The sequence below is a fragment of the Strongylocentrotus purpuratus genome, unplaced genomic scaffold (assembly GCF_000002235.5).
Source record: "Strongylocentrotus purpuratus isolate Spur 01 unplaced genomic scaffold, Spur_5.0 spur5_scaffold_11, whole genome shotgun sequence".
Lineage (NCBI taxonomy): Eukaryota > Metazoa > Echinodermata > Echinoidea > Camarodonta > Strongylocentrotidae > Strongylocentrotus > Strongylocentrotus purpuratus.
In genome coordinates, this window is record NW_022145596.1 from 7,655,249 (window position 1) to 7,681,260 (window position 26,012).

The 26,012-nt window shown below is 35.2% G+C and overlaps 1 protein-coding gene across 11 annotated transcripts in view; it reads left to right on the top strand.

The window, feature by feature from the left end:
- Window positions 1–1,010: 1,010 nt before the first annotated feature.
- Window positions 1,011–26,012, top strand: part of LOC591421 (arf-GAP with Rho-GAP domain, ANK repeat and PH domain-containing protein 1) — a 76,531-nt gene continuing 51,529 nt past the window's right edge. For 10 of the 11 annotated variants that reach the window (XM_030980534.1, XM_030980538.1, XM_030980536.1 and 7 more), the window contains exons 1-8: window positions 1,011–1,169; window positions 8,906–11,638; window positions 14,448–14,549; window positions 15,475–15,528; window positions 18,891–18,929; window positions 20,278–20,321; window positions 22,400–22,481; window positions 25,143–25,211. In XM_030980534.1, coding sequence (XP_030836394.1) covers window positions 9,041–11,638; window positions 14,448–14,549; window positions 15,475–15,528; window positions 18,891–18,929; window positions 20,278–20,321; window positions 22,400–22,481; window positions 25,143–25,211 — 2,988 coding nt within the window. In that variant the 5' untranslated portion in view covers window positions 1,011–1,169; window positions 8,906–9,040. The remainder of the gene's footprint in view (window positions 1,170–8,905; window positions 11,639–14,447; window positions 14,550–15,474; window positions 15,529–18,890; window positions 18,930–20,277; window positions 20,322–22,399; window positions 22,482–25,142; window positions 25,212–26,012) is intronic. The other variant, XM_030980532.1, reaches the window with a different exon arrangement.

The following is a 26,012-nucleotide window of genomic DNA, read 5'->3' on the forward strand; positions in this document are numbered from 1 at the left end:
AGTACTTTCAATTCACAGTTATTATCCAGTTTTCCCTTCAATTTTAGTTTTGTCTATAATTGTAATTATATATTTATTGACTTGGTATATGATTTGTATAATGAATGTAAAACAAATTAGGTATGCATCCGACTCTCTTCTCCTTTTTCTTGTCCCATCCCCCGATCTATCTTCACATATTTTATGTGAATATAATAATATTTGTTTTTAAATTCACCACATCTTAGCTCAGTCAATCATTAAGATGTGGTGAATTTAAAAACAAAACCAAACTTGTTTGTCACAGCTATAGGAGCAAAATACAAAAATTGTAATGTCAGAGTGCTGCTTTCTTGTGATATCTCCCTCCCCTCCCTCCCCCTCTCTCTCTCTCTCTCTCTCTCTCTCTGTCTCATGTCTCTCTGTCTCTATGTCTCTGTCTCTCTCTCTGTCTCTGTCTCTGTCTCTCTCTGTCTCTCTCTTTCCCCTCTTCTCTCTCTCTTTCCCTCTTTCTCTCTCTCTCTCTAAACATATATCTCTCTTTCCCTCAGGCTCCCTCTCTCTCTTTCAGATAATGTAATTTGCGTTGACAGCTATATTAGCTATCATAATTTAACAAAACTTTTTCATGAAAAGATTGGTAGCCTATAATCTGGTTTTCTATTTATATATTCATATAACTTTGTTGACCAATCTCTATTACTCTACAATATGATCAGTATATTGGGTCACTGGGTCTGATAATTATAAAACTCATCTATCAAGAATAAATCACATTCTCATATAATCTCTTCATGAAAAAGAGCTAGGTCAGAAAAATGATCCATACAACACCATGGGAAACAATGATATATGGAACGTTTTTTCTCATCATTTATATGACTGTCACAGTTAGCACCTCCTTCCTATATTTTGACAATGGTCGAATTCGATAAATGGAGTTTCGCTTCAGTAAGAAAAACAGATGACGACATTGCTTAGTTGTAAATATACTATGAAATGACAATAATATGATGGCGCCTTTAAAAAGACTACAAGCAATGCGGAATGAAAATGAATGCAAAATACGGAAGTAAAGTGAACCTAATATTGTACACGGCTTAGCAAGTTCCAACTTCAACTCGATTAGGAATTGGGAAATGCTGTGGATTTTCTCGCTATTTTTTCGAGACTAGGAATATGAGAAATGGGTAAGTATTTATTTTCACACTTATTTTTCTTGTTATGGCGCTAAACCCATCATTGCAACGCTAATTGCGAGCTTTGTTCTCGGGCGCGTTTCGGCTTAACCTGCGGCCTAGGCCTGCCACCGGTCTCACCTGCACCCTTGGCATTGAGTTTACGTGCTGCAGCTGCTGTATTGACGTTGCTTTGATTTGATGTGTATCATGTATGTGGTGCGTCGATAGCGATCTCCAGCAGCAGAAGTTACTTGTCATTGTGTCTTTTGTGATGGATACTATGTTTGCTTTCATTCATAGACATTGAATAATCATGGGTTAAAACAACTATTAGATGTGGGAAATTCTTGAGAGTGAAAACATAAAAACAACTTTTATTTATCTTAAAACATAGTTTGGAGAGTTCCTAAAATAAATTAAGCCCAGAGCTGATCTCTATTTATCTTTATTATCGAGGTCTAGATGTATTTACATATGTTATCTTTGTTTCATGCTGTACAAACTAAAGATTCTGTTTCAAAACATGGGGATACAAAATATGCTCCCCCTAAAGATATGGTTGTTAATCAACAGATCAAGATTAGACTGATCAACACACATGTTTGTAGGTGCAAACTAGATTGCATTGTAATAAAATAAAAAAGTTTTTTCTTTTCTCAGATCATATTTCTATTTTATAACAACTATTGAATTAAACAAGTTGTTTCTTATCTTTTTCCTTAAAATTGATTAGAGGAATTAAAATAGTATTCCTATTTCCTAATCCTAATTTCCTATGAATATGTGTGCAATAAGCCAATAAGAATGGACATGCATACTGCAAGTGCAAAGTACTCTGTGTAATTCTGTTGTGGTTTAATTGTTAAACTTCAGTTGTTTTTATTATGTGGATATGGTCTACTGAAGAGGAAAACATTTGCCAAAGATTATTCCAAGGTTGGACTAGATCTACTCTGTAAAATAAAAGTAGCAAGCCAGTTGTGTTTGGAACGTCTTTGGTACACTTTTCTAGAATGCCCTCTCAATTCCTTATTTTGGTGGGAGAAGAATCTTTGTGCTGGAGTTGTGTAATAAAAAAAGATAGTTGTACAAGTTGATAAGGTCTGTTCTTGCTCTTCTTCCCTGAGTGTCTCAATGGGAAATGCTTACCAAGACGTAAGCATTTCGTCTAATAAAAAAAGCTTTTTTATTTATTTCTCAGTAACAATAAGATTTCAATACAGAGATTTTAATAGTACTTCAATGAAACCTGTAGTAACTGTATATGTACATGTATATAAAGACCACTCTATTGACACATGAATGGTCTTTAGAGCAATTCCATGCAATATATGCCAATTAAGCATGACATATGACTTTTTATCTATTTATGTCATCAAAAAAACTAAAGACAAAAATTGTGTTATGATGAATGAAATATTGACTAATCTTTCAGTATCAGTAGCCTACTATTCAATTTCACTTCATGGTCATATTAAAAGATTTCTTGCTATTTTGGGGATGAAATGGAAAAAAGACATGTGTCATATGTACATTGTACAGGCAGGTGGACTTTATATTACAGGTTCCCACACACCTTTCAATAGATAATTCTGTTCAAGGGAAACAATTAAATGTGGTTTTTCTATAGAGTACATGGTCCCTTTAATATGCAGGTTTGAATGTACAATATATTGTTTTTGTACCAGAGCTCTTGATGAGCTTTCAAAAGTTGTTTCACTCTCCGCTCCTTTAAAAAATGTACATACCTTTAAATTATGGGATCAAAGTGAAACTGGTGTATTTGTTAAGTTTTATAAAAAAAGATTTTAAAGGGTCAATCAAGAAAGTATTATGCAATGGAAGTATGGAACACTTATTGTGATTGGTTGCAAAACATGCATCTGTAGATTATTATTAAGTCAATTTTATGGATGCTTCTTTCTGAAGTAAATACATTTGTAGGCCAAAATTCATCAAGCCAACTTGAAAATCTGTTGTGATAGAATTGGAGTAAAGTTGCAAACAGTAATTCTTGCTACCGGTATGTTACCTGTACAGTACAGTGTAGGTAAGCATCTGGGCAGCAATACAACTTGAAGGACAAGAGTGAAGAAGAAAAAAAGTATCATATATTTGCAAAGATTTACTGGGTCTAATAGAGTTCCTTGATAGTACCGTTTTAGTACAGTATGTGTGCAACAGGGAATGAAGACGACAACTAATCAGATATTCTTTCGTACAGAGTGAACGAAGCACATCCAAAAAAGGTTTTAATTCATGGGCAATCGGTGGGGATTTCCCTGCTGTAATGCCACATTTTACACAATTTCAGAAACCTTATTGATATTCTGCATGAATGAGCTCATGTCAGTATGAGGGTAAACCCCCATTCCCCAATATGAATTGATCTGTGACTCTGTGCAATATCTTTGTTACGGTACATTGATTTGTAGCATATATTTCAGCTCATTTTCATACATACAGTACAGTATGTACATGTAAGAGGAAAACAAGTGAAGAAATTTTACACGTAAAATTCATGTATTCATGGTGACTCTGAATTTCCTTGTGACTAGCTCCCAAAGAAAATATTTTCACATAAGTGGCCACTGGCCAGTGGATATATTATTATGTTTATTTTGTCCATTCCCTGCTTAGAAAGATAAATTTCCTTCTTCAACAATAAATAATATTTTCAGTATAAAAACATACTTGTATATACTAAACGAATAGCAAGCTTTTAGCAAGGGAAATAATCACTGACATAGAATTGGCAATTTAGATGTATATTGATTGCATTGTCATTTCAAAAATATTTCTTCTTCATCATCAAATCTTCTTCATGATTTGTCTACGACATTTATTTTAAAATCAATTTTGAGGCGATACCAGTTGAAATACAATGATCTGGCTCTTGGTACAGATTAATAGGTGATTTGAACATGAAAACATTTGTTATTATATTTATTTTCTTAAAGAATATCTATGGTATCATATGCAAGAGAGCAAATAATATTACTGCAAATTGTAACTTGTCTTTCTTGTCAAGTCTGCCAACTGTAAGTCAACATATACTGTACTTTTTTTAAATTGTCTGTGGGTGTTTCTAAAACAGAAAAAATAAAGGAAATACCCTGGATACATACTGTACTCTACTTGAATATATTATCCTTCGATACTCTGTGTTTTTAGAAACTAATTTCATGCTTCACTTCCTCATTGCACATTGTTTGTACATTTGAAACGAGGAACTGCGTACTGAGGACAGAGCGAAAGCAGAAGAGCAACTGTCCGGACATACGCATACTTCCTTGCATATTTTGATGGCTCTTTGTGTAGCCATTAGACTCACGTGTATCAGTTGGTGAAAAGATAACAAATACTTCGGATCCATAGCATCGGTTAAGGACTACTCAAACATGTATGGTAGCCTATAATTGGAAAACATTGCTTTTATTTTCTTGATAAGGAATGGCATATGATATGTAAGATATCACAGACTTCTTTCTCTCTCTCTCTCATATTGTGTGATTATGTGGAATTAAACTTGGCTGTCTGGTTGTTGGATATTTCAGAAGCATATCTCTTTGCTAGTGAGCAGATATATATTTGAACACAGACAGGTATAGTTCTCTTAAATATAGTGTTATTGTATTAAAGAAGTATGTACCGAATGCATGAACAGTCAATAAAAAACCCAGAAATTTTCAAAGGACATGTATGGTATTGTAAAGTTTAATGCAAACAGAGTAACATACTGATGTGTTAAAGGTATTACAGTATGTACCTTTTGCAGCCAAACTCAAATTCTGTAGAACTTTGCAGGATATGTCATGTATGTCCTATCTGTGAAATTTAAACGTTAGCAGTGTCCCAATATTCAAATTATGCAAGGAAACCCGTTTACTTGCTAGACTTCACTGTCAGACACTATTGAGTGACTGACTGGCTTTTTTTTCTTCTTTGGTAATAACATAAATAAAATGACGGAGCTGTAAAGGGTACATGAGCATTTGTCTACATCAATAACCCACTTCTGGTGATGGAAAGAATTAAACTGATTGAATCTTTGCGCAGCATAAAACGTATGACCATTCGGTACAATGGTCTGAAAATCAAGAGTATTACTTATTGGCTCTATAGCTCCTAAGTCGATTTGACAACTAATAGTCATTATTTTCCCACTTGAAAACATTTTCAAGCCCCACCTTTTTTAGGGAAGTTCTAAATTAGTATTATCTTTCAAATGCCGTTGGAATTGAACTTTTTCATTTTTTTGGCCTGCAAATGGGACATACATGTAGTACCTTTAAATCAATGTATTAAATATGTGAAGAGTCTATTGTATGGCATGGACATTGAGCTCCTTTGGCAATTAATACACCTTTTGAAAAACGTGTACATTATATGTTTACCTGGTACCTAGCAGCAGTAATATTCTTTTATGTCATATTATTTGATAATGTACATTATAGGCTACAAAATGTACCATTCTATTTTAGGATCTTAATTGAAATTTCAAAATGTAGGATGCACTGGCAAATTTTATCACAAGGTTAAAAAATTGTTTATCTGTTCGAAAATCATTTATAGAATACCGTACTTGGCGGACATAATTTTTTATTTCCCAATTTCAAACTTTGTATATTAATCTCTTATGAATAATTTTAATGAAACAAATACATTTAAAAAAAAAGGATTGTTTGCATACTAATTTCTATTTGCACATGTTATGTAGATTTAAAGAGACTGAGGCCAAATTCTGTGTTAAAGATCAAATTAATTTCCAATTGCTTGGATGTATAACAATATGGTTGTCATCTCCTATTATTCTGCATAATTTGAGCTATAGTTTACACCTGTATGTTCTAAACTTCTAATTTATAGAGGAAAAATATGTTCAATTCGGTCTTAATTGTTCTTTATATAGATATCATTATAGTCATATTATACAGGTTTTTTCTAACCAGTGGAACAAAGAAACATGGAAAAATGACGGGAAAAATCATGATTTTGTAATGATTATGTGAGGTGAAGTAAAATATTTGCTTCTGCTGCAATTCCAAGAAGGACTGAGGAGAAGGGACCTTGTGTTCCCCTATGTTATCCAGACTGGTTTTGATTCAACAGATGAGTCATGCAATATCCTACTGGTAGCTCCAGCTGTGAAGAGAACAGCAGCTGTAGACAAGAATGTCTAGTAGTACAGCCATTCTTATACCCTGTTCAGATTAGAAGTAATTCATATGAAACTTGTATAAAGAAATGTAGAAAGAAATGTAGGAAGAATCATTGTCTAGCAGAAGGGTCGTAACACATTAAAATAAAGGGGGGGGGGGGCATGTATCGTATTTGTGTGAAGAAACTAGATTTGAAGATGTCAGTTAACCAGACAGCTGGCCAATCAACAGTAGTGCTCATGATAAGTCTCGTCAGCTGTGTGGTTTTCATATTTAATATGAATATCAGACTAGAATGAAAGACTGATTCTTTTTCAAGTTTTTATTAACAAAAAAGCTCAAACATGCATTTCATTGATGAAGTTTCAACGATGATCACACTATGAACATTTGTTATTACTTATCAATATCATAAAGCTTCATGTAAAAGCCCCAAGGAAGTGGGTATGAGGTACATAGGATTTATAACTTGAATGCACTGAGTGCCATGGTTGCTGGATGTAAATCCGGGGTAAAGCCAAGGTAATAATTCTTTTGGGAACGCATAGACACGTCTTATCATAATCTGATTATGTGCTATAGAAGATTTGCATATACAGATATACAGGTGTATAATAATTATTATAATGCATACATGTAATACATGTACATGTAGCGTACTGTACATGTATACGATGCATTTTTGTTGTCTGAATGAGGGGGCGGGGGGGGGGGGGGTACTAGTAGCATCACCATGATCTAATAAATGGATGGAAATGGAGTTGGTAAAATTATATGGCATAATTGGAATGCTGGAGGTCAGTAAAGGTCACCCTAAACCAAATCAAAACATGTGCTTCCGCCTTACTACTGTACAAAACATGCAGATGTCTCTTTTGGCTGTAGGCAATTTACAGTTATGGAAAGTTTCACAATAGTTTGGAACATGCTGTGATCTTTTTAAAGGCATTATTTGACATGCTACTGTAATACCAGAAACACTACTGCATGAGACCCTAGTGAGTTATTAATGGTGGCCATACAAGTTTGTGGCAATTAATGCACTTTCATTAATTCCCAATATCTATAGAATTTATATTCCATTTTGTTTGATCAAGTCAAACTTTTGCAAATCTAGACACTTCAGAAAGTTGTGAAAGTTTGTCAATTGCGGAATAGTTCATTACTTACACACAAAACGTCTCTGTTTATACAGCATGCCAAGATATTGATTCAAAGATTTACTTTATAAAAATATAAGAAACAGGTATAAGGTAAAAGTTTGCAACCATTTATAAAGTTCCACAGATTTTCAATATTTTTTAATTCCTGGGACAAATGGCCCCAAATCCTGAATTTTGAACAGCATGACTTGACCTGATGCATAACAGAATCCACAGTGAAAAAGAATTATGTTTTTCTGTTTATCCATGCTTCACAGATTTCAAACAATTTCATTCAAGAATCTGTTAAATGGGACTCTGTCGTTTAGATACTTCTGGTTTTGATGGTTAATGTTGAATGCAAATATTCCCTCTTCACCCTTTGAACTCGGGATTCCCCACTTCTACTCAATTGTTCTGACGGTCCCCTTTTAAAAGACTGCTCATCTTTATTTGAGCAAATACATGCAGGATTCTTGAGGTTTCTCACCTTTAGCGGAGCTCTGAAGGGATAGTTCTATTCAGCATGCTTTAAAACTTAGCAGAAAAAGTAGAAAAATTATTTAGTGAACTTGTGAGAGCTACTTGTATTAGCGTTCTGTAGAATTCTGTGCAGACAACATCTCTTTATTCTCTACAAACAGCAAAGACTGTACGAAAAGGCCTTTCCAGTTGTGCTTTGAATTATGGTCTGTGTTAAAAACATGCTTTGTTTGATATACAGTAGCAGAGAACTTATCAGAGAAACGAACCAGAGAAGGTGTGAAAGCTTGAAGATATGAGGACAAAGTACAACATTATATAAAAAAATATTCTAGCATTGGTGTGTAGCATTGTTTATCAAGAAAGCAAAGTAGAAACTAATTATTTTGCCAAGTTAGACCAACATATCTTCTGTTGAGAGCCAGAAGAGTCTTCAGTCAAAGTTGAACCTACATGTAAGGGCGCGTTCATGCTTGATTTTGACGGCCAGAATCAGGCATCTGTTACGCGTTTAGTTTAAAACACGATTGCGTTCATGCTCACTTTTGTAGAATCACCGAAAAACGGTGATCACGATCGCCGATCGTAAACTCACAAAAAGATGCGTTTAAAATTTGTAAACACGTTTAAATGGGGTCAACGCACTGACCTCTAGTGGGTCTACGTAGCATGCGCACACAGGTTTGCGAATCCAGCTGAAGGCCACCCAAGGAGAATTGCCTGGAGAAGTGAGCATGAACAGTGCACCGTGGAACTGCGATTACGATGAGCGTTTACGATGAGCGTTACAAATCGCTCATTCTGCCTTCAAAATCAAGCATGAACGCGCCCTAAGTTTACTGGGTAGACTTAGGTTCAACTTTGACCCCTTTTCTGGTTCCCAAGAGATGATATCAAGAGATTTTATTCTCAAATGGACCTGCAACTAAATAGTTTTTCTTTCTGTTTGCCTTCGCAGAGCCATTCTGAGGATGAAGCTAATCGCCATGGGAGCAGCATACGTGTAGCACGAACCGGGTCTGAATTTGCATTTTCATGTAGTTTGTCCAAGTAAGAACAAGAGCCAATTTGGAACGTACCCTGAAGAGCATTGATGGCGCAGTCTGGCAACGGTCCATCATCCGTGCAAGAGTGGCTTCAATCACTCCATCTCAACCAATTTCTCAATGACTTCCTCTTCTCTGGTTACACCGACCTGTCCAAGTGCTGTCACATAACAGAGGCAGACCTTGTGCGGCTTGGAATCACACAAGTTGGTTATCAAAAGCGCATCTTGAGCAGGCTGCCAAGCAAGGCAGATCTCATCGTCATGGAGTTCTCTGGCCAGACCACCAATACCAATGGGACAGGTCCTGGACAGCCTGTGCCGTCGCCTCGCAAGGAGAAGAAAGCACCTGTTGTGAAATCCCCAAGTATTGATAAATCAGAGTACATGGAGATCACGCCCCAGACAAATATGTCAAGTCATGGTGCTTCTGGCAACAGCAAACTTATGATGAATGATGCTTACAGGAGCAAAAGCGATACTGAACTGCTAGGACCTAGGGCACAGAAGCCAGTTCCGATGCCAAGAGGTAAACCGGGTACAGTCAGGAGAAATGACCCTCCACCATTGCCGGAGAGGGGAAAGCCTGTTCCTCAACCCAGAGGAGCTCCACCCATACCACCTCAAGCACTTCCTCCAGGGCTTCCGCCAGCTCCTCCTCTTCCTCCTCCTCCTCAAGTATCTTCCCTCCCTGTGAATCATATTACCCCTGATGGCACAATTGATAGTCAAACTGTACATGATACAAAGCACGCTAATTCTATGGAGGTTCCAACAGTCAGTACAAATCCTTTTAGCACGATAGATGCCCCCGAGGATATAGACCAGTTTGATCCCCTTGTAACCAACCCTTTTAACCCTTTTAAAAGCGGTAATCTAGCCACTCAGGAGGTTCCCCAACCTTCTGTTGTGGCCTTGGAGCAAACTGTTGTGCATGATGGTCCTGAAGGCAAACCAGGACTTGATCTTAGTACCAGGCCTGTTCCACCTCCACCAGTTCCAGTTGAGCCATCCCACTCACCTGCAGACGATCTACTTCACAGGCCAGTACCTCAACCCCCTGAAGTGACTTCCTTCAAGGGGGGAGACAAGGATGCTCAGGAGGACCTCTCATCACCACCACCTCTTCCTGGAAAGCAGAAGTCACGACATCCTAGGCCAGTATCGGAACCAAATAATTTGAATGAGTTCCTTAAAACAAGAAATCCTCCACCACCGCTTCCTTCCAGGACTGTGGAAGAGAGTCCTAACCAACTCCCTCCCCTTCCCCCTCGACCACTTCCTGTTCCTGAAGTTGCGCCACCCATGCCTGAAAAATCTCCCACGATATCGATATCTTCGATAGCTGATCTTGAAATGTTAGATAAATGGATGAATGGAACTCCAGAAGAGAATGCAAATATTGACAGCAAGGATCTTAATGAAAGCACTTCAGATAATAATAGTATTGTACAGTTAAATACTAGCAGAGATTGTGCGTCGCCATCGATAAATTCCAGCAGAAAAAGTGACCACTCGAGCAGGAGCAGCCAAGATGACACCCACATGGCATCAGCTACAAATTGGCCTGATTCCGATCACAGTGATATACCATCTACCCATGTGTCACTGAATCCCAGTAGTACCTTATCAAGTGTTGCCTCAACAGACAGTGACAAGATTATCTCTATCCTTGATGATTACAGTCGGTCTGGAAACATGACCCCCAGTCAAGGAATCCCAAGCACTGATACATCTTTGAACCAGGAAGACTCTACTGAGGATCTCACAAACTTTAATATTGATGGGGTTCCCTGGGAACAGGAGTCACGACCGCCTGCTCAGACCCACACTGTTCAGTGTCATAGGAATCCTCCTCCTGTTGGTGGTCCATCAGAAGATATATATCTACCATTCTGGGAATGTTCCACTGGTCTTGCCCGACCACCAAGCACCGTTGATGGGGACATGCCTGAATGTCCTCCACCACCGTTACCGAGCTTGGCAGCCCGTAATCTACCACCAACACCGGTTGTCCAAGCCTTACCACAAAGCACCACTGAAAGGGATGTGCCTGAAGGCCCCGCACCTCCAGTACGGACATCAGCAGCCCGTCCTCTACCACCAACACCGGTTGTCCAAGCTTTACCACAAAGCATCACTGAAAGGGACGTGCCTGAAGGCTCCCCACCACCAGTACCGACATCAGCAGCCCGTCCTGTACCACCAGCACAGGCGGTACAAGGTAGACCATTAAGTGCTCTTGATGGGGACATGCCTGAATGCCCCCCTCCTCCAATACCGGCCTCAACAGCCCGTCCTGTACCTTCTCTGCCAGAAACCAACATTCCTGATGCTCCCCTGAGCGCTCCTCCTCCTATACCCCATCGGACGGCTCCTCCAATCCCTCCTGGCAGGATGGACTCTCTGAGGATGGATAAGCCTCCCCATTCCACAGAAGGCATCCTCAAGCAGCTTGGACATGACCATATGCAAGAGGCCGAAGATGGCTACGACTTCCTGGAACTTCCAACTTCATCATCTCCAAGCTCTTTGCCAGAAGAGGATGATATAATCATGATTGACTTCCAAGAAGATGACATTGATACTGATGAGGAAGACAGCTTCCATATTACCATTCCAGACGGAGCAAGATCAATTGACTCGGTAAGTCATACTTTCCTCCAATTTAATATGCTACTTCTTGTGCTACATGTATATTTACATGTACATATTTATTCCTTTACCAACTCAGCCACAATGTAGATCTTCGTTTTCCCATGATATTGCTTTTCTACCTAATAGACATGAAAGCATTTTATTTCTCTCATGGTACATGTACATGTACACTTACAACATTTTGTTAAAAATACTTTGGGTCTCACGTTGGAGTACCTGCACATGTAAATAAAACTGTTTTATTATTTGAACACTTTAAAACCTATGCGCAGTAGAGCCGTTGTACACTTCATAGAAATCAATAAGATATGCACAAAATCATATCAAACGAACTCTAGGGATTACTTAAACAAAGCCTAAACAGTTCCTTGAAAAGCTCTGTAGAGATTAGAGCCTTCAGAGTTGCTTCTCTTCATAGTTCCTGTTTCAGATCCTCCTTGTTTCCTCCATGACAGGCGAAGGATCAAATCCTACTGATAAATAAGTTGTGTTTACATTCCAACGTTGTGCTTACCTGTAAATATATATCGGTTGTAACAAAGGTTTAGCAATAGATAAACATTATCTTTACATTAGTACCAACTAGCAGTAGAAATGATTAATTAGAAGATGCTCAGATTCAATTGTTATACCATGTTTTGGGTGGTAGTTATTTTATTTGCCATTCAAATCATGAATGTCAATTGCTGCCACAAGTAACCTACTGCATTACAATTTTATGCAAGACATATATGGATATGCATGACTGTTTCTTCATGGACATACATATAAGTAGCAGAAGCCTCCGTAGGCTTTCGCATCTATCTAGTAGTCGATACAAGAATAGTGGTGTTTGGGACTACGTGGAGAAAGAAGAATGCAGGAAGATCTATTCTTTGTATTATGAGGAAAATCTTCCATGGAGTCTTGTATTTGATGTAAGAAATGTAGGTGTTACTTATGTGCAAATTTTTTCAAATAATAACTGGGGCAAAGTTCCCTTAGCCCCCATCTATTTTTTTCCTAAAATTTTACCCCAAGGCTTTCCCTATCTTTTGGCAGATTTTATCATGTTCATACCCATATCAGTGTCCAACATAAGTGGAAATTGTGGAATAAACTTAAAGCTAGCTTGATCACTTTATTCACCAAATTAATATCAATGTTGGGAATTTATCATGTTGTTTCATCAGTAAAGGGACTTAGAGTGTGGCATTTGTCAGATTTTGTTATCAGATTTACGTGCAGGCATTGGCTAGGGGCCGCACCCCAGGGAAACCAACTAGGACCATTGCTATTTTAACCCCTTCTCTGCTTCTGACCTACATGTATACACTGTATGGAACAAGTTTGAATTTCAATCCTTAGTTTCGTTGCTAAATTTGGCATATAGCTGCTTTCATGGAAATAAAGTTTACAATGCATGTACCAGTTTCTGGTTCAAGACAAAAATATAGCAATTAGAGTCCAGACAAGTTGTACAAGATTAAAATTCTCAACCAAAATAAGACTTTAGGACTTAGAGAAAACAATAGTCAAAAGGGTTCAGCAGGATTTGTCACTGATATCACGAAAGGGGTTAATTCTAGGAGCTCAAAATTATCATTTTAAATTATCAACAGTTACCATCTAAATGACAGGAAACTTCAAGTTCATGTAGACAATCATCATTCACGCAAAGCAATTCATATTAAAAATTAAAATCCATAGTTTGAGGACAACAAGTTTGGTTAGAATTTGGAGAACCTGAAATTCAGTTTAATCTTGCTGGTTTTTAGGTGAAACAACCACAAATTCCACAGCATTAGCTGCTGAATTAGATCGAGTTAAAATTGGCGAGCAACTGAATTCTATCAACGGCAGATGATATAATTAATTTGCAGTATACAAATTCTATATGATTTGTCTGTGACTCAATCAACTTTGAGATCTGAAAACTAATTAAATGCGTTCATGTTAGAACTTTTGAGCTAAACAATCGTGAAGTAGCTCTGCATGGATACAATCTGACCTTAGCCAGCTAACTCAATTAGCATTTAGTTGGCACAAAACATGGGATTCATTATCTGAAAGCTCTTTTGCTTGTTCAAAATTGGATGTGCTTTGCCTGCTTTTGGAGGAATACATTTGCCATGATCACAGTGTTTTGTTTCTCGTCATAATATACACATATCTTAGTATGTTTGATAGCTGACTTTTGCCTGAGACAACACTAGTGTTTCATGTGCTTGTGATAAAGGAGAAATAAAGTGAATTGCATTTTTCCAGGCCCATTTTGAAATTTCTAGGAATTACATGGACATGTACATGGTCAAGGGCATGTGTGAAGCATGCTAGTAACAAAGTTAGAGTGAAGTGAAGTCCTCCTCCAACGATGAAGGATTTGCATTGATCTGACTTCGGAAGTTCATGTTATACGTATGTTTGTCGTCAAGTTAGAGAAAATTGAGCAGAGTTCATCATTAAAGACCAATTTGGTAATTGTGAGGGACTACTGGACCAGGGAAGTGTATTGATCTGACTTCAGAAGTTCAGATTCTAAATGTGCTGGTGAACAAAATTAGCTGAAGTGCACTGGTCAAGACCTTATTGATAATTTGAGAGGAAACATACCATCAGGAACAACGCGATCAGGCACTTGCCGTGACTTCAAAGACTTCAATATACCTTTAATATACCTTGAAGGCCACACCTCACCACACCTCGCCACACCTCACCATAGTTCACTCTCTAGATACATTCAGCTCTCTTTGATAAAGAAGTATCCATCAGTTGATCCATGTCTGTAATAAGCTGTGTTTTGACTTCCACCATGCAGGGTATATCGTCCACCGGAGCTGCGGATGATTCCTTTGATAGGAAGAGTTCCTACTATGCAAGTATACGCCAGTCGGCCAGACCCTACCAACGGAAGGTCCCTGTAAGTTCAAATTCCTTTTGTTCAAAATCCTTATGTTCAAATTTCTTATGTTAAAATTCCTTATGTTCAAATTCCTTATGTTCAAATTTCTTATGTTCAAATTCCTTATGTTCAAATTCCTTATGTTCAAATTAAATATATTGATGTATATATTTCTATAAATTTCTCTTTCAAGCTAGTGAAGTATTCTCAAATATCCTTTTTCTTAGACACTAATTTAAAAAAAAATATTTGTTAAAAGTTTAGAAATATCCCCTGAATTGTTTATTTGCGTATGGTTGGTTTTACATTTTACTATGTCTAGCTTTTGACTTTGTTTTTGGTTGAATATGTCAAGATATACAAAATTAGATAGCTGGCAGTTCTTTTCTTCCTGGCATGATAAAAAAAAAATCACATGTCAAGATACAAGTGGTAAAAGTTATTCATGTAGCCTTATTTTTTATATTTGTTGTATATCCAGATATCTATGGATATTCAAGACTTCTATATTTGACAGCTTTTTGTGGGTGGCTCTCCCTAATGAATGTAATGATAATAATAATTGTAATATATAGGATTTATAAGGCGCCAAATCCACTTAAAGGACAAATGTTCAAGATGCACTAGCACATAACAACAATACAATATAAAAGAAGAAAAATCAAATCAACTAAAAGCAAATTGGAAAAGATAAGTTTTAAGGTTGCTTTTGAAAGATTGTACTGTAGGAATATCTCTAATCCTGTTCTGTAAACAATTCCAGAGTGATGGCCCGGCACGAGCGATTGCTCTCTCTCCCCCCACTTGTTCAATGTAAACTAAGTAAAGGAAGGTTTCTACAAACTGCAGGGCCTTCGATATGCTTTGCTGTACATTTAGATGTATACATGAGATCAGTTTGATCAACTTTTAATAAAGAAATGTCTGAAATATTAAATTGCAGGAGGAGGCTAGAAGGAGGCTGTCTTTGAGGTTATCAACAAGGGGTCCCATTCCGGTAAGTTTAACCATTTCCATCAATTTATTTGACTTTGTGTACATTATTCCAACATTCTTATCTATCTGTTTGTATTTTTATTTGTATTTGAGCTCCAACCTTATGTTTAGGTTGCAGTAAAGAAACAATAACATATTAGTAGAAATCATATTACTAATCCTTGTAGTCAAGCATATATATGTATTTTACTTTTTAATCTTTAGTTTGAATCAATTTTTGATTGAAGTTCAATGATTATCCCAGATATAAGAATATTGTTGATTCTTTTGAAGCTATTGAGAACTATACAAAGTATATATTCACTTTCTTTGTTTTGACTCCTGATTATAAAATGTTACAAAATTTGCTCATGAAAATTATATGTGTATCTGTACTGCTACTAACCATAGTGTTGTTTTTGTGATGATTTATTGCTATTTCATGAAGCAGAAGTTTGATACGATTCACCAAACAGGAAAGCTGTTTTTAACAAATGACAATAAAGGTGGCCAGATAGCCAGAAAATTCCAAGAATTCAGTCCCTGTCATTATGCCAATTTTGCATCTAATTTCCTTCACAATTCCACTGAAATTTCCATGAAATATAGGAAGTTTGCTCCTAGAATGTTGCTTCCTGTGAGTATTTCCAGTATAACTACACATTTCCTGAACTTCTGTGAAAAATTTGTTATGGGGTCAAGACCTGCAACTCAGAATACAGTTTGTGTCATTTAAAAAAAAAAAAATTGGCAACAGTGATTTATGATGCCATTACACTTAGTGGGTATTTTCATTGCAGTTAGGATCAATCATATTAATTACACCAATTACACAGGACTGTTGTAGCTTTAAAATTTATTTTTGCAAAACTGCAATGTTATAAACAAGGATCCACTAACAAAGATGAGGGTTCACATAGGACCAAACAAAAATTGAATATGCAAAGTAAAAGAAAAGCTGGGAAAGCTAATTTGTTTTAACTACAGTACACAAGCAGTAGGAATCTCAAAGTTAATTGCTTTAATTGTGTTATCGCACTTATCTTAAGATCTGTCATGGTTTGTAGCTTTGAATTAAAGTAAAGTTTCTTAACCATGAGAGCAAAACTGCAAGATAACTTTGAAGTTTAAGACTACAACCTAAACTTGAAGTTCACAGTTTGTCATGTGAATCTCATTATTGTAGAAATTGTGGACATTGATAATAGGAAGGAATTTGCATGGAGGATTTCTAGTGTGGCTACACTTAATGCCAAATTTATACTGTAATTCATTCTGTAATTTAAAATTCAATGACTTTGCAGAAATGTTATTTCTTGTGGAGTACCCGTAGGACCTTTTGTAAATTTATAAAAAAAAGTCACACATTGCTCTGAAGGCAAATGTTCACAGCAGGTGTCTCTTTTCTTCCAAACTTTCAAGTTACTTTAATCTGACATACAATGGAATAAATATCATCACGTTTCCAGATTTTGAATGCAGGATATTTATCCTTTCTTGATATAAGATCCTGTTGAATTGTGTGAATTCACGGAGTGCCAAAATTATACAAAATATGTAATCACGAATCCTATATCCTTGTTTGGAGACTAAAGGAGAGAATGAAGTAAAATAACATGAACAATGTCTTTGTCCATCCTGAATAGTGTTTGGTTTGGCTTCATGTGTCTTATGAACCAAGAAATGAATGCAAACAGAAAGATCACATTACTTTGCTTTGTAGCCTATTTGTTTTTGTCTATTTTATATTGATATTAAACACAAATTAGACAGCTTGTTATAGGGATATGTTTCTTATCATTGTAAAAGAGTCACACATCCCTGTTAATGGCATGGACTGTTATTTGACAGTTCTATAAAATAAAAATAAAAAAACCAATTTTGCGCACATGAAATGTTTATGAATTTCACGATTGGTTCAGATTTTGTGAAGTTTGCTGCCTGGTATGAGCGAATTACAACTGAGGTAATACTGAAATGATATAACAATACTTTCGCAGGGAGCTACATGTGTATACACATAATAATAAAGTACACAAATTGAAAAAAATTAGTTACTGAATAATAAAGAAATTTATGAATATCCTGCAAATTTTCAGCACTTCAGTATATTCTACAAAGTTGCATTTTCAGATAGTGTTTATTTGGATAAATTCCAACGGGCATTGGCTTATTCGGCAAGAAATCTAAGAACTACATGACGCGTGGGACGTCTTTCTGTTTGCTGGCACAAAGTGGCAGTCTTTGAGTTGATTGTACAACAACAACATGCAAATTACGTCTGCCGATACTTTTATCTTCCTTCAGGCAGAAATGTATCGAGGCACAAGTAGTTTAAATATTCATTTAGAGGTAATTTTACTATATATATATATATAAGTACAATTAAAATTGAAATGACGTAAATCAGTACAAAGTGCTATTAGGGCAGCAAGATGAAAGAAGTGACGTCTATTTATGTAATCAAATATTTTCTTCAAGAGTTGTCATCTCCTAAAGTTGTTTTCGCCAAAACTGAGAGATAAGGTCAGCAAAATTCATGCCATGTTTTTCAACCTGTTTGGCAAAAATTCATATATTTTGGAGGTGGATAACCGAAAGCATTTTTGTTTTTCGTTGGACACCACACGGTGAAAAAATAATTAATTCATACACGTACAATGAGATTGCATATTATCATACATTAATGTTTATATACAAGTAAGCACAAGAGCGCTATAATATCACAGAGAGTCCTAGTCTTTCCATTCACTGTTGTGTACATGTAGCATATGATAGCACTTGATATTGAATGATAAATAGGCACAGTGTACATGAACAATGTCAACATAGTTTATTATTGAAGACAATGAGGAAATGAGTATTAAAAAACAACACATCTGTACCATCTGTAACTGTAACGATATCAACTAAATAATCCATTCAAACTACAGTACATATTTTTGGCCGCCCACAAGAAGATGGCCCTAACAGCTTTGTTGTGTCAATGTCAGGAACAGCCTTCTTACGGGCAGCCGGCAATATGTATGTTTACAGGAACAAATATGTGTTGTTTGGAATCAAATTCATTGAATATTTTTCCTTCAGATATTTAATCAGTGTCTCATTGATATTATGCACATTATTTTTCCCGCAGATATTTAACTGCATGTAGCTGGTCTTTTGTACAAAAAGTATATTCAAATCAACTTCTAATGATGAGTGAAAGTAACTTTAAATAAGTAAATGATTAATCAGCATCAATAGTTCAGTACATGCATAGAAAGTCTGGATATTGTTTCTATCAAATATCATATTGTGCTGATAACGTAATAGACACTTCCTCTTTTGCTATCACGCAGAGACATCAAGTACAAATTGTTTCCTATTTCATATTCAACATAGGTTTGTGGCTGCAATGTCAGTTATGATGACATCCTGATGGTAAATTGTCATTTGATTGAATACCATTTAGTCCAGTGATCATATGGTTTACATTGGGTCTATTAAACAGAATTGTAGACAGCACCCTTTCATATATTGTTCAATACTAATCAGTCATCTCCAAGAAGCAATTTATATATTTTGTCCAATAACTATTTTCATCTATTTTCCTACATTAAACAAAGTATTATTCTGCACCTACTGTATGTCTATACTGTCAAACATCACTTTATCTATTATATTTGGGTTGTTCAATGGCCGTTTTGTTTAATTTTCATTTGTCTGTTTATTATATGTATGTATAATCATCACTGAGTGTCTAATGACAATGTACCTTAAGGCATTACGTTTTTAAAAATCATTTTGGTCCAATATTGAAAAATTATTATCTCTAATAATCTTTTTGTTTACCGACCAAATACACTGATTATAATATTTGTTTGGTCTCATGTTCAGATTGTCTAATGTCTGTTTAATCTTTTGTTTTATTTAGTCTCATATCCATATAGGTATACTACTAACAAATACATGTAGCTACATGATATGTCACAATGGTATACCAATGCAGATTAATATACTTTTTAATGTCATATTCTTTAAAATACTATTTAATTCTTGAAAACAAAAAAGAAGTGTCCTGATCTAAATTAGTTGATCATACATGTATCCTGCTATATTTTTTTTATTTTTTAATTTTTAATTTTTTTTTTTTTGGGGGGGGGACATTACTGAACACAAGTTTTCTATTTTAGGGGGGATTTATTTATCAAATTCAAATGGGCCTTCATTATTTTTCTTTTACTACCAGTAACAGGTATGCATCTACTCCATGGATCAGATTAGAAACTAGAAATTTAAAAAAAAAAAAAAAAAAAAATTAGCCAAAAGGGAATATTGTGAAAGTTTTTTCTTGTAATAAAAGAATGTACTGTAAAGTAAATAGTTAATTCAAAGCTACAGCATACATGTATGTAATGACATTCTAAAATAGCCATGAGAAATGGATGCTGGCTCTCCAGGTTATGAGACTAAATTATGATCTAAGTGTATGGTATACATATACTGTACAAATTATTCATGCTTGCATTACTGAATATGCACTGCACACAGGTTATTTTGAAAGTCACAAACGAGTAATGAACAAAACTTGTCAAATTGCAATTAGTACATGTAAGCCTCATTCTAAGTTAAATTTTCACCTTTCTTGCTGTAGATAAATCTTTCATTGCCAGAAATGAAGTAAGTCAAGATGGGAATAGAACAAGTGTCATTGGACCAAAAGGCTATACATCACTTTTTGAGATTTTATTTAATATCATTATGTTTCTTTCTTCCTCTTTTTTTCCAGGTGAAGCTTGAGAAAAGTGGCTATTTATGGAAATGTGGTACTGGGTAAGTTACATGGACAGCATCAAAGTTAAGAATAAGCCAACTCATATGGAAAACCGTGATTGTGAACTCTTTGACATGTTGCCAATTAAAGAGTTCATACAAATTACGTACAAAAATTCCTGGTGTCAAAATGGCATTTGGTAGGACAGATTAATCAGCAGAATTAGATACAGACAGAACTGGTCAATTGTTTAGTCTGGCAGTTATGCCTGTATTTTTAGTCATCATACTAGATTTTATTTATCATAATTTTCAAATCAATAAATTTGTTTTAATGTGTCATGAATTCTTGTCTGTTTCTCTTACTTAGTGTATTTTGGCTCACAGCAATCTGAGACAAACATTGAATTGCCCTTTCACTGCACGTGGCAGTAAGCCATACACTGTAACATGAGACAAGTTTGGGAAATAGGTTTAGGTCATGGGACTAAGCGATTAGTGGATTGACATTTTGGACTAAAAATTTCATGGATTGTAGTTTTTATTCTTGGCATCACTCTTGGAATTTCGTCTGTTTGGAGCCAGAAGGGCATTAACTCTGTATAAAGTGTTTGAGTTAACACCCTTCTGTGTGCAAACAGACATTATTCTCTGCATTACCAAGAATCGGGCCATCCTTACGGGTAGGAGTTAGATTACATTGAATGGTGATTCAAATACCACTTTCTAATCTACATGTATATGTGCCCTTTCATTTGTGGTATTTTAACTTCTCATACCTCAACTCCCCTGGTCTTCATTGACAAGCAGAGTATACTACAAGTAATAAAGCAGGTTTATTCTAAAATAATTCACCGTTCATGTAATTTGATTATGCAGAATCAAAATATTATAATCAAGAAACATTAAATCACATTATTTATGCTCAAAAAAGTGACATTTGGATCCTGATTCAAAGTCAATTTTGAATCTCACTAATCCACCATGTCCAATCAGTTTAGTTTGCCAGGGGTTGCATCGCTATTTCCTTTAAGGCTACTGGATAACTAAATTGGACAAGTGGTAATTCACACAGGAAAAGCACAACCATACACCTGTTAACACTTGATCAAACCAATTACCCTATGGATATTGTTTATAGAAGCATGATTATGGCTCAGTTAATGGAGCGATTAGATCACCTATCCCTATGCAATAGGAGTTAATTCCATGTTCATAGTTATGGGAGATGGGATTGAGTAAGGATTAGTTTTTACGTCATTCAAATAGGTTGTCATGAGGTCTGCTAGTCTGAGTTTGTCTAGTATTGGGATACAGGTTTTAAATCAAATCATAGCTATGACAATTTAATGTGTCATCTATGAATAACTACTATTTTTTCCTTCTCGCTCTGTAATGATAATGTTTGTATTTACTTAATGCTCAATACACCACCATTCATCTGTTTAAAGCAAATCTTGCTGGCAGTGTCAGTACTGAGGTTAACTGTAAAGCCACAGAGATTGACAGTGCTTACACAGTGGTTAGCAACTCTCTCCATGATTGAATTAAAGGCTATAGTTGTTGGTAAATTGTTGATATTAAAAGCAAAGTTTGGTTAATACTATTTATATTTTTGAAAGGGAAAGTACAACCACAAAATCTTTTTACACCAAACATGTACCTGTGTAGTTTTGTCACTAAAGGTACAATACTAATGCCATATGGATACAGTTTTGAAAGTAGATAAATTGTTCATTACTTTGTCATGACATATGAGATAATCATTGTTGAAAGGTAAAATTTAAAAAAAAGGTCTACATTTAGTAGAGTTACAAAAATAAGCTTTGCATTGTTGATTCAAATAGCACCTCGAACATTTGATTTTAAGTGGATTTGGCGCCTTACAAATCTTATATCTTATTATTAGTAAAAAATTAGAATTGTTTTTATTATTACCATCATTATCATCATCGTCGTGGTCATCGTCATCATCAACGTCATCATCATCACTACTACAACAACAATGCAAATATTCTCTTCTTATTCCGAATTTACATTCAATCTTTTGTCTTTATCTCACTATTATATTAAACTTAAATTGAGTATTTCACTGATATGGTATTTCTTAATTTGTATTTGTATTTGTTCATTTGTAGGAGACAAGGAAAGGGAGGATTCCGTAAGAGATGGTTTGTCTTCAACGGGAAGGAGTTACGCTACTATGAGAATGAGAGAACGGTAAGCCATTTTGGGGTGAATGTGGGGAAGTTTTTTTTTTTTTTCTTTATCTAATTACAAATAAAGTACATAATTATCATGTTCATATTGTCAACAAAGTTTCACAATCATACAAAATCTTGAGTTAAAAACAAAGAAGAAGAAAAAATTAACATTATAATTTATACATGCAACCATTTGCTAGAACTTAGATTATGTTTAGGATTGGGATTATGGGTTAGGATATATGCTTTTGTATTGCACACATCTTTACCCAATACACATTAATATGCAGTACATTTACAATATATTAGTACATGATTACCAATTATGATTTCATAAATATACCCTTGCCTGAACTTCATTAACCCTATTAACTGCTACTATACATGGAAATAAATCTGTTGAATGATAATAATACTACATTATTCATAGAGCGCATAATAAATATTTACATGTTACTTTCTCTTTGTGATGTACAGTTTACAAGCAAAGTGTGAAAGATAGTACATAATATAAAGTACCAAATCTAACAGTATACAAGTTAAGGTTAAGTACAATTTAAGAAACAATTTGAACAATTGACATTAAAACAAAGCAAATGAAAATGTACACCTTATGAGTTCGAACAAATAGAAATCAACATCTGTATTGAGAGAGAGAGAGAGAGAGAGAGAGGGGGAGAGAGAGAGTATGTTTTGTTATCACAATTGGCATACTAAACTCTTAATTCCACGGATTGAAAAACATGTCATTTAATTACACAAGGATAAGTACATTTAGGATGTGTAGGATTCCATTGTTCTTGTGTACACATGTATAACAATGTACACATTGAGATAATTGAAAACAGTTGTGGTATATAGCAAGTAATATTATCCCTTGGCATTATACATGTTGTATATAGTCTCCCCTGTAAATACCATTTATACATGTACTCGGAGCAGACTTCATGTGTGTTGGTTACTTGTATATTGATATGACATCCAGTTTCAGTTTTGTTTTGAAGATCACGGCGGGCGGGCGAGATCTAGTTTACTTTCTATTACTGACTCTCAAGTATACATGTTGGTATAGTCCTGGTTAGCAATCCAGGGTACATACTAGCGTACATGTATTTTATGTTTTATGACGGAATATGATATGATATCAAAGCTCATAAAAATGCTTAGAGTTAGGGAATTATTAAAAAAGTTTTTATTTCTTGACTTGTTTTATGGTCTTCTTTAAATGGACTGAAACTGGAATTTACATTGCAAATAAAATATGGCATGGTATAAGAAAATATGGAACATGTACAGTAATCAGTTATACATGATGTTAATGCACACATGTCTTATGGAAAATGAAAGAAAAAAGATTACCTGAATAATGGCTTTTGATTATAATTGCAAGTAATTAAGCTTTTCTTTCTATTGACAAATTAATGTTATGAAATAGCTCTGTGTTGTTATAGTGGTTTTCAAAACTAAAATAATAGGTAATTTAAAAACCTTTGAAGAATCTTTTTATCAAAAGAAATAATGAATGTTATTTTTCTTCAGTACACACATGCATTCAATTTGATTATTTGAATTTATCTGAATCATAAAGGTCTTTACCAATTTATTCTCTGAATAGTGAAAAGTTATGAACATGAAATTCGAATTATATTTACATAAATATTTCAAGGCATGAATAAAATGTAGGGCAATAATATTTCTTCTCCAAAATGAAATAAAATGGCTGGGAGAGTACATTGATTTATCTTGAGGTGATAGCAGAAGAACAGTTACCACACAGATGAAAATAAAGATAGTTGGGGAACGGAATAACAGACATTTTTGATAAACAAACAAAGAATCAGGAACTGGACGAAGGGAAATACTGAACTTTGGCCTCGGATCCATCTTCTGTTTTTATTTTGTTGCCTTAAAAGGAATTTCTAAACTTAACAAAACTTACTTTGAAAAAAATAGTGTTAGTTTTGGTGAAGAAACAACATGTTCATTGTAAATATGAATTCTTGAGTGTATCAGTACATCTTTCATTGATTTCATGTAACAAAAATGTTTGGATGTGATTATCAAATAGTTATCTGTAAACTTCTTTTTTATAGTTACTCTGAATCCTGCAAACTTCTAGACATTCGCCTGACGTGAAAGTCCATACAAAAATACAACATTTTAGATACAGACTGAAACATAACAGGTGTAATGACGAAGATAATGTAAAATGATATACAAGACCAGATGATCGAAGGACTCTACAAGGGGGGGGGGGGGGGGGGGGTTGTACTTTGGGTTAGGGGAGGCTGATGTTTCTAGCCCAAATATCAACTTCACAGTTTCTAAAAATATCTGTGAGTGAGTGAGCAGAAATTTAGACATTTATTTTAATATTTAATCATGAAATTTGAGTACCGGTAAGTAACATATAAACATTTAAAAAAGCCCACCTCACTACCTGAGTATTGGGTGACAGGTGCCCAAATATTAGATGAACGTTGCCATAATATTGGTAATTTCAAACTTCTTGTACGCATGTATGCCTTTGATTAAAGATATGGTCGGTCTGTTAAGAGCCAGAAGGGTGTTAACTCTGAATATTAAAGTGAATGTATGATTGAATACCTTTCTGGCTCCAAACAGATGATATGACGAAGGTCTCTTACTCACTATTATTGGGTTTTTTTCTCTCCAGATGACGACCTGTAAAGGAATAATCCCTGTTGGAACCATGCTGAATGTGAAACACGTCTACAAGTCAAATGTAAGTTCACTTTTTATTTTCTAATTCAGATTGCCTGCTAATCGGTTGATTATTGATATAGCTTACAGAATGTTTATCTGAAAAGGCTTATTACTTGTTCATTTACATATGCCAATATCCTGTTTGTTAACAATCATTGTATTTTTTTTAAATTGCTTTGTACATTGCATTCAAATTACTTTCATGAATTCTTTACCCTTATTAGTCTCATATTTTTATATTTTTTATAGCTGAAGTCATCTGTTCCTTGAAACTATCTTGTGTCTTATTGTGAAGTGATTTCATTAATGGCATTTAGATTGTACTGTATGGCTTTGTAGGGTACTCTAATCAAATATGAAATCAGAATTGGATAATTTCAACTTACATGTACATGTATATTATATCACTCTGCTATTAGTTAGCATTGACCTACAATGTATGTAAGTTATAAAATGAGACTAATTTGAAACCTGGCTTATCTTTATGATAGTCCATTGATTTTTATTGAGTCCAAAATGTACCCACTCCATATCAGATTTTTGTTTTGTTTACTGTTATTCTGTGATGGCTTTTACGACAGACTTCAGCATTTTTGAAAACTTCTTAGGTGTAACATTGTGACACTCTTGACGCTCCAACATTATTACCCCGGTCAAGGCTGGTCGCCAAATATGTAGCATTCTGACATAAAGCGGGTACCATTTACATATCATGGGTAGAGAGCAGCAAATATGGTTTAATCTTGCCAAAGGACGTTAAGCTGAGTCAGGATTTGAACCCTCAACCCTAGGATTGTGAGACAAGTGAATGAACCACTAT